Here is a 13,022-nt window from a genome sequence, read left to right on the forward strand (position 1 = left end):
GTCCGTATCCTACGGTACGGACCCCAGTTACGGACCTCTGGCGACTCGCTCGTTCACGACAACAAACAACATAGAAGCATTTTTTGTCAACATTTATCTTTTTTTTTTAATAAGATTTATTTATAAGATTATCAAAAATCTTATAAATTTTTGCCAGCATTTCTCAGGAGAACAGCATTAATTTTACATCATGGATAGCGATAACGACAGTGTTCACAGCGAAAGCGAGTTTTACTATCCTGAGGAAGAAGAAATAAAAGAAAACATTTCAGGAGAAAGCTAAAAACCTCTAACTGTTGCTAACGCCGAGCAAAAACATGGCTGAATCCTGAATGACTCAATTTTGTATAAATAGGGGACTACGTAGGCAGCAAAATGTAGTTTTTTTCCCTGCCATGGAAGTGCACTTGTATACCGAGGAGGAAGCAATTTGCATTACAGCTGTGAATGAGGATTCAAAATGGCGTCTCGGCTCGGTTTTCCCTTTCGGGCGCTCTCGTTTTCTGTTAGAATTTGGTAAAGAAAAAAATAAATATATTATTTACCAGCTTAAGGTCGGGCCGTATGGTGAAATACCGTGACCTCGGCCCAGACGGCCTCGCTTAGTACTTTCAAGACTTCGGTCACAGTATTTCACGATACGGACCTCCCAGCTGGTAAATAACATATATTTACTTTTGTGATAAATCCATATTATCCTGAGCGTATTTCCTACATTAATCAATACAAAGTCCCTGCATCTTTCAGTTCTTTTAAATCAAGGCTGAATACTTTCTTCTTTGCCGCTGCCTTTTATTACATCAGATTTGAGTCTTTTAATTTGATTTCTTTCAGCGCGACCGCAATGGACGATGGGATATATTGCTTTGGTTAGTGACCAGTGGTTACGTTAGACTTTTTCATTGTCCGTCATTTTGACGGACAGGGTCGTAAAAATTCCGTCATTGTCCATTATTATCTGTCATTTTATTTTAGCTTTTAAATGACAATGTATATAGGCTATAAATGCTATATATTTAATAACTTGTGTTTTCATGGACTCGTTTTCATTTAAAAATTAATTCACAGAACAAGCTTGTATTATTTAATCATTTATTTATGTATTTATGATGCAAAAAGATGAACAGAGATTCTGACGTTCGGTCACTCGTGAACCCATTTTCCCTCCGCTAAAAACATTGCGGCTGTTGTGCCTTAACGGGCATATGAACAATGTTATTTTACAACGTAGCGAGACAATTGCAGTTAAAATATGAACAGTCCACTACAACGATTTAAGTGACAATCTAATCTGACCTGTTTGCGTGAGCTCAAACCTTCCTTCTGGCCCGCATGGATTTAAATTGGGAGCTCGCTTGTGCATAATCAAAGTCGTCAACGGAGACTGCTGCCGAGGCAATCGTCATTCAATTTTGCGTCTTTGCCTCGGACAGACGACTTCTCATTGACGTTTTAATTTTATTCTGAAGGCTGAACCCGTGCTCTGCTGCGACACTGGAGACTGGAATAACCAGCGCCACTTCAGCCAAAGTTCTGAAGTCGGGAAACATTTCTCCCAGGGAAGTGATCAGAAGCCGGCAAGAGCCTCTGAAAGTTGGATTTCCCGACCCTGCTAGTACTCTCTTCATAGGGAGGAAATCCTGCAGCATGCCGTCTTTCTGCACCAGTGGTGCAGCTGCACCCCGCGGAGCCTGGAACCTGACACGGAAGGTCTTAAATAAAACGAAGTTGTGTTTAAATGTTAGTTTGTCTACCCGTGCTCTCATTAAAATGATAGTTTAGCAGATATTCGAGCAGTGATGTTCCTAAGCTTGCTGGGGAAGAATACAATAAATTGACATTTGTTTCATTTTAAAAACAAGAAAACAACTAGCCTAAATGAGCGCTATTGTACAGGCAGGGAAACGACACAAACAACCCAATGCATCTCTTTTTTTAATAGCAAAAATGACGTGTCTTCTGCAGAGAAGGGAAACATTAATCCATCTCACTGTGCTAGTGGTTAGAAAAGTCCTAGCGCGGTCAGGAGCGCGATGGGCGGAACAGCCTTGCACAGTGGCTGCAGCGTATACATGAGCAGCCTATGCACCGAACATCAAGACTGCCGCAACGTCGGCTCAGATTGAAAGTGACGGCAGTGAAGACTATGTATACTGTATGTAAGAAAACTCTGCCACAACTTGCCAATCATTTCAATTGTGTGTTTCATTATGTTTTATTATTAGGCTATTATTGTTATTGGTAATGGTAACGGTAAACATCCGTCAAAATGACCGACGGCCTTCAGATTTTTCCGTCATAGCTAAAAAAAAAATCCGTCAATGACGGACAATTGTCAGTTAACGCGACCTATGTTCGTGACCATCATTGTACACTACTTTTCGTGATGCATTGCGGGATACTTTGAGTGCACTGTATAGGGTGTAAATAATCCTCACTAAGGTTTCGGACAGCACTACAAAATGGCGTCCTCACTATATAGTGCCCTATATCGTGAGTAGGGAGTGATTTTGAACACAGGGATAGTGACCAACACCTGCCAACGTTGTCAAAAGACGCGCGCGCCCTCTTTCGAATGCTGACGTAATCAAGCCGGAAGTTTTGTTTGTTTTGATAGAAATCAGGAAAGTTTGAAAAAAGTAGGCAGTAATCGTCATTTAAACTTGTTTTTGTGCAATACTTCGTTTGGAAAACAGTTTTCAAAATGGCGGCGCTGACACTTGATGTTTCGAAGTCTCGCACAAGTCTCGTAAAGATCGCGCGGATAAGCGACGCCTGCCGTGGACCAAACGAACTAAATTCAACACGGCTAAAAACCGGATAGGCCGATAAGTATAATATTTAATTACAATTAGTTGCCAATACGAGTCACGATATAAGGTTACTAAAACCGAAAACATAACTGAATAACACGTTAATTAAGAAATAAAGCAAGTTTAACAATGACTTCAGTTCTCCGTTAATGCAAGTTATAGTACTGTGCAAAAGTCTTAGACACCCTGTGTATATATATATATATATATATTTTTTTTTTTCCTACAAGCTGTTATAGATTTCTGTTTTCTGACTTCTACATTGAGTCAGTGCAAAAAGATTTTAGACTTCCAAACTTTTTTTTTTTTTCAGCACAAAATTAAATGCAGGAAAAAAAAAAGTTTGTATCTGAGCAGCATATTACATAAGAGACCACTTTTCAGATTAAAAAAGAAAACCTAATGAAGGCTGCTGGGTTTAATTAGTAACACAAATGACATTAACATCAATCACAATAATGTACTGGCCTTAAAAATCAAACAAAAAAAAACAGCTTTCGTAGATTCACAGTGACAAAAACATGAATAAATAAGTTTTTAAATTATTAACGTTATTGGATTTTATTAATTATTGATTGTTGGAATATGTTTATTTAAAAAAAAATGTAAAACTAAATTACAGCTAAGAAAGGTTTGTGCTCTTAAAATATTTTTGGCTTTTTTAAAAAATAATTAATTAATTAAAATCCTCCACCCAAATGTATGGAGGATGAATTGTGACACGGATAATTATTTAAATAAACCTTTAAATAAATAATGAAATGTTTCATTAATTTATTAAAAGTTGAATGAACTGTTTGGCGTGGGATATAGAAACGGGTTCCATCTGTCTGTCGTCCTGGTCACATTTTCGTTTCCGGGCCATATCTTTTAAAACTCCTGAAGATATCTTCATGAAACTTTGTGTACATATCAAACAACACGTGAACTGCTGCCTTTTGCTATTTTGGATTGTTGAAAAAAAAAGTATTTTTCAAATTTTTACATAAAAATAGATTTTGACTTAGTTTCTTAGAGCAATGTTGGTTTCCGGAGCATATATCCAAAACTATTCATGATACGGATTTGAAACTTGGTGTACATGTTAACAAGGTGATGCAGATGTGCCTTTTCATACTGAGAAATTTGAAAAATTTAAATTTTTCACGTTTCAATGGAAACAATTTCAGACTTGGTCTCTCAGGGCTAGGTTTTGTTTCCGGAGCAGAACTTGAAAACTATGAGTGGTATGGTGTTGAAAATTGGTATATGTGTTGATTAAGTAATGTATCTGTGCCTTTTGATATGAAGAAATGTGAGAGATTTTAATTTTTAGCTCAGCTGGACTAAAGGTCCGGTGGGTTTATGCCATGGGCTGCTGAGGTTAGTGTAGAGTAGGGCTGCGTACCGGTACTGTACCGTGAAAATCGATTCGGTACAGGTCCAAAATACCGGATCATGAAGTACCGGTACTGTACCGATATAAATTTACACCAAGTATCTGCTTATTTTGTGACTGAAGATGCGTAAATCCTACCACAAAGACGAAAATTTAGCACTGGAAAAGACGTAAAATGCCGCGCTGAAACTTGAAATCGGAGCCATCTTTGATTTGCGATCCTCTCGCCACAGTCTCACGAGACATTGCGAGAGCTTGGCTGATCCAGCGTTCCGATTGGTCAAAAAGACTCAAAAGCAGGTCAGCCATTTTTCCTTTGCTGGCATTGGCGGCCTTTGTTGCTTTGTGTAATTTTGCCGCGGACTGCGCGTAGTCTGTAGTACTCTAGTGTAGTCACTTCTCGCTGTGAGACAATTTATGACTTTTTGTCCCAAGTTAACTATAGGGTGAGACTGAGAAGTGAGGTAGGAAACCTAGTTATGTTCGGTTTTCTTTGAATAAAGATACTGACAAGTTGTCAACAGTTTATTAATGTTTCTGTCATTATTGAAGAAGTTCAGAAGAATTTGTCAAATTGTTCAGGTACAGGTACAGGTCCGGACCTGTACCTAAACCTCTGTACCGGTACCTGTACCTGATGTTGCGTTTAGGTACGCGGCCCTAGTGTAGAGGTAGGGTTGGTTTCCTGCAGCAGAACTTGAAAAATGTGACAAATAATATCTTGAAACTTGGTATATAGTTGGTATACAGGGCGGGGGATATAGACGACTCTGTCTTCTTGGTGTTTGTTTGTTTAAATTTGGATAACACCACTGGCATTTTTTTTAATTAAAAAAAAAAAAATTCCTGGGTACCACATGTTTTTAATTTTTATCCATCTACAGTGCTGTGCAAAACTCTTAGACACACATTCCATACAAACTTTGTTATAGATTTCTGTTTTCTGACTGCTACATTATCGAGTCAACACCACAAAAACAATGTAGAGTTCCAAACGTTCTTTTTTTTTTTTTTCCAGCACAAAAGTAAATGTTACAAGAAAAAAAAAAAGTTTGTATCTGAGCAGCATGTTCCACAAGAGAGCACTTTCTTTTCAGATGAAAAAAGAAAAGTTAAGGAAGGCTGCTGGGTTTTGGTGCAAAATGAAGAAGCGAGTGTGACAGTCAAAGTGTCCAGAAGAACTGGGGCTGGTTCTGGAAGATGCTCAGTAAAACCTACAGCTCATTTCCGCATAAAACTGCACTCACTGGACCGGAGATGATGACCTTTTTTTTTTTTTTTTTTTTTTAAATATATAAAGCAAAGGGAATTTCATCTCGCACCAAATATTGACTTTTATATTTATTATGACTTACTGATTATTATTATTATTATTATTATTATTATTATTATTATTATTTTAATGCTGAAACATTTTATTTGATTATTTTAAGCCATTTTTGCTCTCCAGTATTTCTTTACATGTCTCTAATGTTACGTTCACACTGCAAGGCTTAATGCTCAATTCCGATTTTTTTGTGAAATCCGATTTTTTTGTGAGGTCGTTCACATTAACAAATATATGCGACTTGTATGTGATCCTCAGTATGAACGAAAAGCGACCTAAAAGTGTTCCGCATGCGCACTGCAGGATACGACGACGTCACACGCAGTGAGCATGGCCAGTGTTTACGGAAGTAAAACCGCCCGGTTGCGGTATGACTCATCCAATCTAGCTTGAATAGCTGCATCCCCCCAAATGGAAATCAGCTCCCTAACCTCTGCGTCCTTCCATTGAGAAGATTCAGAACCTTCACAGCCCGAAGCGTCCCTCGCATTGATGTCATGCGCAGGGGCGCAGATACGTTTTTTGAACTGGGGGGGGGGACAAAGCTGCCAGCAAACCAACCCCAACCCGCCTGTCAAACGTGTTGTGGGTTACTATAGCAACCAAGCTCGAGCTCGCAACCTGTGCAGTCTGCGCAGCTCAACCAACCGAATATCAGTCTTTGTTTTGTTTTATGTGAGTTGTTGCAACTATGTATACACTGCCGTGCACCTCAATAAACCGAATGGTAATTAGTCTTTTGATTTTTCCGTGAGGTTTGCCTTATGCAAAGGGGGGGGGGGGACCGAACGAAGTGAATTTAAATCTGGGTGGGACGAATCCCCCCCCCCCATCTGCGCCCGTGATTATGCCCCATGTTGTTGTAACTTTTTTTTGAGAGACCCGCCGCTTACTTCAGCGCAGAATAGTGACGTTTGTGGCTTGTTGATGACGTGTAAGTCGGATGAATGCGACCTGGCGGTTCAGACTGAAGTCGCATATGAAAAGAGCGGATAGGAATCGGAATTAGGACCACATATCCAAACGGCCTGGGTCGGATTTGAAAAAATCGGATCCGTGTCGTTCATATTGTCAATAAAAGATCGGATACAGGTCGCATATGGGCGAAAAGATCGGATTTGAGTCACTTCAGCCTGCAGTGTGAACGTAGCCTAAGACTTGTGCACAGTACTGTGTATTAGAGACTTGACTCGACTGATTGGTTAGCTATGAAATGATCAGCGTATTGGCATGAAAGTTGATGCTTTGGAAGCATAGACCGTGTCAGTTAAGGACGTTTAAGTTCAAAATGTTAATTTAGAATTGCAGTATGATAAATCTCGGACATAACTGAAGAGCAAGTGTGAATTACGACGATTAATATGCAAATCGTTCAGGATGGATCATAGAAAATGCACCTAAATTATATAATAGTCACATAAATGGCGTCAGGTTGACTGTTTATACTTTTTTTTTTGCCCGTTTTTTTTTTTTTTAGTCCCAACCGAGCAGCCGCCATCCAGGTCGTGGATTGTACTGCAGGAGCCGGAGAGAGCCAGGCCTGCAGGTACTCCTGATTTTCTCATCTGAGTCAGTACCATGACAGCGTGTTTTGTTTACACTGCTTGCTAATTTGCATGTTCAGGGCCAGTGGTTAAGAATTAACCGAACAGGTGGTTGGCAGACGGTAAAAGAAAAGGCCTGTTGTTTACGCCGCTGTGTCTCTTTGCTCTCAGCCGTGTTCTCAGTAATGTGTTACAACGTACTGTGTGATAAGTACGCCACGCGCCAGCTGTACGGCTACTGCCCTCCCTGGGCTCTCAACTGGGAGTACAGGAAGAAGGCCATCATGCAGGAAATCCTCAGCTGTAATGCTGACATCATCAGCCTGCAGGTACCACCTGCTTAAAACTATTTAAAAAAAAAAAAATAGGTACCCTGTGGGTCCATGTGGCTACTGCTTATAAATAAAACAGTTTTCTGATCCCATGTCCATACAGTAAATATCGCATATATACATGTTATCAGTTATACTCGCCTTATTTCTTGCAAGCGTCACCAAGCTGTGAGCAGCATCAGGGCTCGGAATGTTTTGGTGACTGTGTTTTGTTCAAAATACAGTGCTGTGAACTCTATTTTCAGAATAGTAAGAAAGCACTTGTTCATGAATTGTCTCGGAAGCATTATTTCGTAATTTTGCGTAGTGTGAAGACTCTAAAACAAATAATCCCTCGAAAGGGCTCGATTATCCCCCGAAAGAGCCGATTTATTCCCACATTGGACTTGCAAACCCAGCGGATCGCTGAAAAGATTCCAACGCCGTCTTCGCTGCCTTCTCGAGTTTTTGTTGAATGGCTGGAATTCTTGGTGCAAATATCGGCCAAAAAACCTTACAAACCCTTTCATTTGACCTTTCAGAAGGACCAAACAAAAGCTGTGATAATCAAAAGGTCAATTTTCTGAAAATAAACACCGCTTGCGGTACTCGATATCGAAAAACGGTAGCCTTGGCGAACCACGAGGCGAATTTCGATGATCTTTTTATCTGCCGATTTATCTTCCGATACTACGAAGTTATAATGACGTTTCTTTTATTTCGTTTCTAGTTGGTTCCGAAGTTTATCAAGACGTAGAACGGGTAATCGAACTTGATCAGGATAAGTGCTGACCGGTTACGAAGTTTCGCTATTGTTCCACTCATTCTTAGAACACGATAACATCGTGGCTTCGCCTCTATGATGCAGTAGCCACAAAAGTAGGAGTGGTACGATGTAACATGGCGTAGTGTTACTGCAGTTAATTAATGTGTGTTTTTTTTTTTTAAATAACAGTTTTATTCCTCTTTTATTCCTTGTGTTATATCTGAAGCGCTGACGCTGGAGACTCCTTTAAAAAAAAACCCTCATCTCACAGAACACCTTAGCATATCAATAAGTTAGGGTTAATATTAGCGCAAGCGCATTAATATAAACCCTGCAGCCAAAACAAAAAATAATACACAGCTCGGGAAGTGATGTGGTATAATGAGTGGCGTTCTGATTATACCACAGCGATTTGCCAATGATTTCAATGTGTAATTTAGTCCACTGTATAAATTCCCGTATGCGACCTGTTACTATGGAAACCGTAATGTATTAGAACGAGCGATTAGTATTGGTCACGTTTCAGCTGGAGCTACCTGTACTGTTATACAAAACTAATGCACACCTTCTGACCAATCAGATTCAAAAAATAGCTAAAGACTGTGACTCACAGTAATTTGCGCTAGCTGTTACAAACCGAGACGTCTGGTCACCGTACCCTATAGATCCGGAATGGTAAGAGATACAGAATGATGCTTAGTGAGGAAAAGTTGCACCCTGCCGTCCTGAAGAAAAAAAAAAAATTGAAAAAAAATCGACTGAAAAAAATCCCATTTTTCATGGATCATTACTGATCAGTGATCCAGATCAGCACCAAAAGCCATAGCAGTGTAATTCAGCCCAGAAGTGTTCTTCATGTGACGATTGGTTGGGAGAAATAGTGTCCTAAAAACATTCGGAGAATAATAATAAAGTTTTAAAATCCTGAGTGAGAGTAACAATTTGCGCCAGAGCTGCTATCGCAGATTAATTCATCAACAGCTTCTGACCAATCAGAATGAAGTGTTTATTCGTGATGTGATATAACGCTCTGTACAATCCTGGTGCTATCTAGTGTATAGTGTAAGGATGAGACGTATAGGGTCTGATTTATACTGCATGATGCTGTTCGCTCAAATCCATCGCTTTGTGCTGTTCAGGAAGTGGAGACGGAACAGTATTATAACTACTTCCTGGTGGAGCTGAAAGCGCAAGGATACGATGGATTCTTCAGTCCGAAGTCCCGAGCCAGGACCATGTCCGAGTCAGACAGGAAACACGTGGACGGATGTGCAATATTTTACAAGACCGAAAAGTGGGTGCAACTCATTTCACATTTCCAACACGATGAGTTCATGTTCACGATGAGTTGCCTGATTCAACTCGCCAGCCGAGCTGAATCTCAGCTTGTGAAGACCTGTTGACACGGAACAAAAATGAGCGATGAGATTTTTTGTTGTTGTTCTTAAAGTGCGGACCATGAAACGTAGCGTTCCAGTGGTGGAAATCACAAACCGTGTTTTTCAAAGGTGTTTAGTTTATTATCCCGTTCCTTTTAGTTATTAGAAGGTTTGACTGGTCACTTGATCTGAATGGGTTTAATCCAAACCTCAGTCACTCAAAAACCAGCCATTCAGGAATTAAAAAAAAAAAAAAGGCTGGTAAATAGGCAGAATATTATTGTACGTAATTAATGTGGCTCGTTTTTTGAGTAGTTTATACTGAGGGAGCCTGTAGAAAAGTTTGAGAGGCGCTCTTTTAATGTATAAAAATTAGGGACGGTAAGGTACGGAAGCCGAGAGAGGCCCTTCATATCATCCTTTTTTTTATTCACCTTGTTATCCCGAGATAACGACATAATTAATTCAGGATCTCGAGAAAACAACACAACTAATTCGAGATCTCGAGAAAACAAAACCGTTATTCCGAGATCTCGAGAAAACAAAACAATTATTTCATGATCTCGAGTAAACAGCTGAGAAATGGTTCATTCAGGTGCGCCAAGAGACTTGTGATATGCTGACTTTGGGGTTATTTCTCATTCTGTATTGAGGTTTTTCACCTGACGTCACAGGGTAACGTGACGCCCCGGTGTCCGCCATTTTGAAGGTCAAGCTAGCTAATGTCAACAACATAGTAGCTAGTATGTTACTGTAGCAATGTTTACGTTCAGTCATTTGGATGACTGTTAAAGCCTTTCAGTCTCAAGTTTTTCCTTTATTGTATTTACTATTTTACTGTAATTATGATCCGGCAGCTATTTACACTGGATCTAGTGTAAATAGCTGCCGGAGCGCGCTCCGGCTTGCTCCCCCTCAGATTAAGCAGCGCGCTCCGGCTTGCTCCCGGAGTGCTCCAGCCGAGGTTCCAGAGTGCGCTCCGGCTTGCTCCCCCTCAAATTAAGCAGCGCGCTCCGGGAGCAAGCCGGAGCGCGCTGCTTAATTTGAGGGGGAGCAAACCGGAGCGCGCTCCGGCAGCTATTTACACTGGATCCGGTGTAAATAGCTGCCGGATCATAATTACAGTAAACTAGTAAATCCAGTAAAGGAAAAACTTGAGACTGAAAGGTTTTAACAGTCATCCAAATGACTGAACGTAAACATTGCTACAGTAACATACCAGCTATGATGTTGTTGACATTAGCTAGTGCTAACAGCTAGCTGCTAGTACACTGCTACAACACAGACACCGACCCTAATAATACAGTTCTTGGTCATTGCCTGGTAACAGCAAATTTATAACGGGCCATGTCTCAACAGACTAAGAAGTTATTTCAATGACATTTAATAACATTTTGTTTATCCTGAGGACCGAAAGTAAATGAAAATGTGAACAAACCTTAGCTGTAATACGATGGCGACCACCGGCTCCAGGGACGACCCACTGATGTAGGCATGTGACCCAGCCTGACACAAAATATTTGTAGGTATCCAAACTCTTATACGCTTTCAGATCAATACCTGTGTATGGCGACGGGTTTTTAACGACATAGGTATACAGATCATGTGGGCCGAAGTCAGGTAAAGACGAGGGCTTCGTGTACTTCTGTACGTCAGTGAGCAATCCTGGTGGAAGCAGGTAAACGTCGTTCTCTAAGCCTGCTCACCTCAATTTTTGCAAATACCTCTCCCTCTGCTCACCCTGTAAATGCCCTACGTCGCTGGATAGTGAAGGTGTTTTCTGCATCTCGCTCCTTTTTCTTTTATGTTTTTCATTTGTCGCCTTCCTCGCATTCAAACCGATTCGAGCCGTGACGTCCAAAATGGCAGCATCACATGACTTGGTCACGTGAGTGAAAAACCTCAATAGACGCAACTTTGGTCATTAGAATGTCTGGAATAATTGATCACCTAATGAGGCAATATTTTGATCAGGGGTTGACACAGGGAGAGATTGCATTAAGTCTTTTAATAAGGGATCATTTCAAAATTAGTCCGCGGCACCTCCGCAGAAGACTGGCCCGGCTTCGTCTCTACCGACGGAGATACAGTGATCCAGCTGAGATCATGAAATAATTGTTTTGTTTTCTTGAGATCTCGAATTAATTATGTCGTTATCTCGGGATAACAAGGTGAATAAAAAAAGATTATATGAAGGGCCTCTCGCGGCTTCCGTAGTAAGGAAAACCGAGTGCTGAATCGAATCATGGGTGCGGAGTTAAATCAGTGCTGAATCGTAGGAGTGCTGAAAAAATTATTAGGGTGCCGAATTGGAATCAGATTGGTATTGAATCGAATCCCATGGGTGCTAATTCGAATTGTATGGGTGCTGAAAAACTGATTAGGGTGCTGAATTGGAATGTATGGCTCTGAATCGGATTGTATGTGTCCAGTGCACTGAATCGACTCATATGGGTGCTGAATTGAATCGTTTGCATGCAATGCATTGAATCTATTTGTATGGGCGCTGAAAATCTTATTAGAATGTATAGTCCTGAATCGAGTCGTATGGCTGCTGAATTTGAATCATACGAGTCCTGGAAAGCTTATTCGGGTGCTGAATCGGAATGCCTGGTTCTGAATCAAATTGTATGCATACAGTGCATTGAATTGAATTGAATCGTCTGGGTGCTGATTTTGAATCCTATGGTTCGGATTTGAATCGTATGCATACAATGCATTTAATTGAATTGTATGGGTGCTGAATTGAATCATATGAATGCTGAAAAACTTATTAGGGTGCTGATTTGAATTGTGTGCATACAATGCATTGAATTGAATCATACGAGTGCTGAAAACCTTACTCGGGTGTTGAATTGGAATGTGTGGTTCTGAATCGATTCATATGTGTACAATGCCTTTGAATTGAATCGTATGAGTGCTGAAAACCTTACTCGGGTGCTGAATTGGAACGTATGGTTCTGAATCGAATCGTATGCAAACAATGCATTTGAATCTAATCGTATGGGTGCTGAATCGACTCGAATTGAATGAATGCTGAAAAACTTATTAGGGTGCTGATTCGAATTGTATGCATGCAGTGCATTGAGTTTAATCATATGGGTGCTGAATCAAATTGTATTGGTGCTGAAACAATTCATATGGGGGCTGAATTGAATCATATACTTAACTGTATTATATTCAGTCTTCTAAGCTATTAAATAATTTCCTCTGTCAGGCTGTGCTTTGCTTTATAACCTTGAATTAGGTTTTAATTTTTTTTTTAATTGCATGCTGCTTATGTTCAGGTTCAGCGTGGTGCAGAAGCACACAGTGGAGTTTAACCAGCTGGCCATGGCTAACTCGGAGGGCTCGGAGGCCATGCTGAATCGTGTCATGACCAAGGACAACATCGGAGTGGCGGTGCTGCTGGAGCTACGCAGGGAAATGATGGAGATGACATGTGAGTCTCTGGAAAATAAATCGTTCAAGTAAATTCTGTTCTAATTTTTTTTTTTTTAACTT

The 13,022-nt window shown here is 40.4% G+C and overlaps 1 protein-coding gene across 2 annotated transcripts in view; it reads left to right on the plus strand.

Moving 5' to 3' along the window:
* Positions 1-13,022, plus strand: part of cnot6b (CCR4-NOT transcription complex, subunit 6b) — a 69,051-nt gene that overhangs the window by 23,671 nt on the left and 32,358 nt on the right. For both annotated transcript variants that reach the window (XM_060927279.1, XM_060927280.1), the window contains exons 7-10: positions 6,996-7,064; positions 7,234-7,391; positions 9,279-9,433; positions 12,806-12,960. In XM_060927279.1, coding sequence (XP_060783262.1) covers positions 6,996-7,064; positions 7,234-7,391; positions 9,279-9,433; positions 12,806-12,960 — 537 coding nt within the window. The remainder of the gene's footprint in view (positions 1-6,995; positions 7,065-7,233; positions 7,392-9,278; positions 9,434-12,805; positions 12,961-13,022) is intronic.

Source organism: Neoarius graeffei, chromosome 8, assembly GCF_027579695.1.
Source record: "Neoarius graeffei isolate fNeoGra1 chromosome 8, fNeoGra1.pri, whole genome shotgun sequence".
NCBI classification, from domain to species: Eukaryota; Metazoa; Chordata; class Actinopteri; order Siluriformes; family Ariidae; genus Neoarius; species Neoarius graeffei.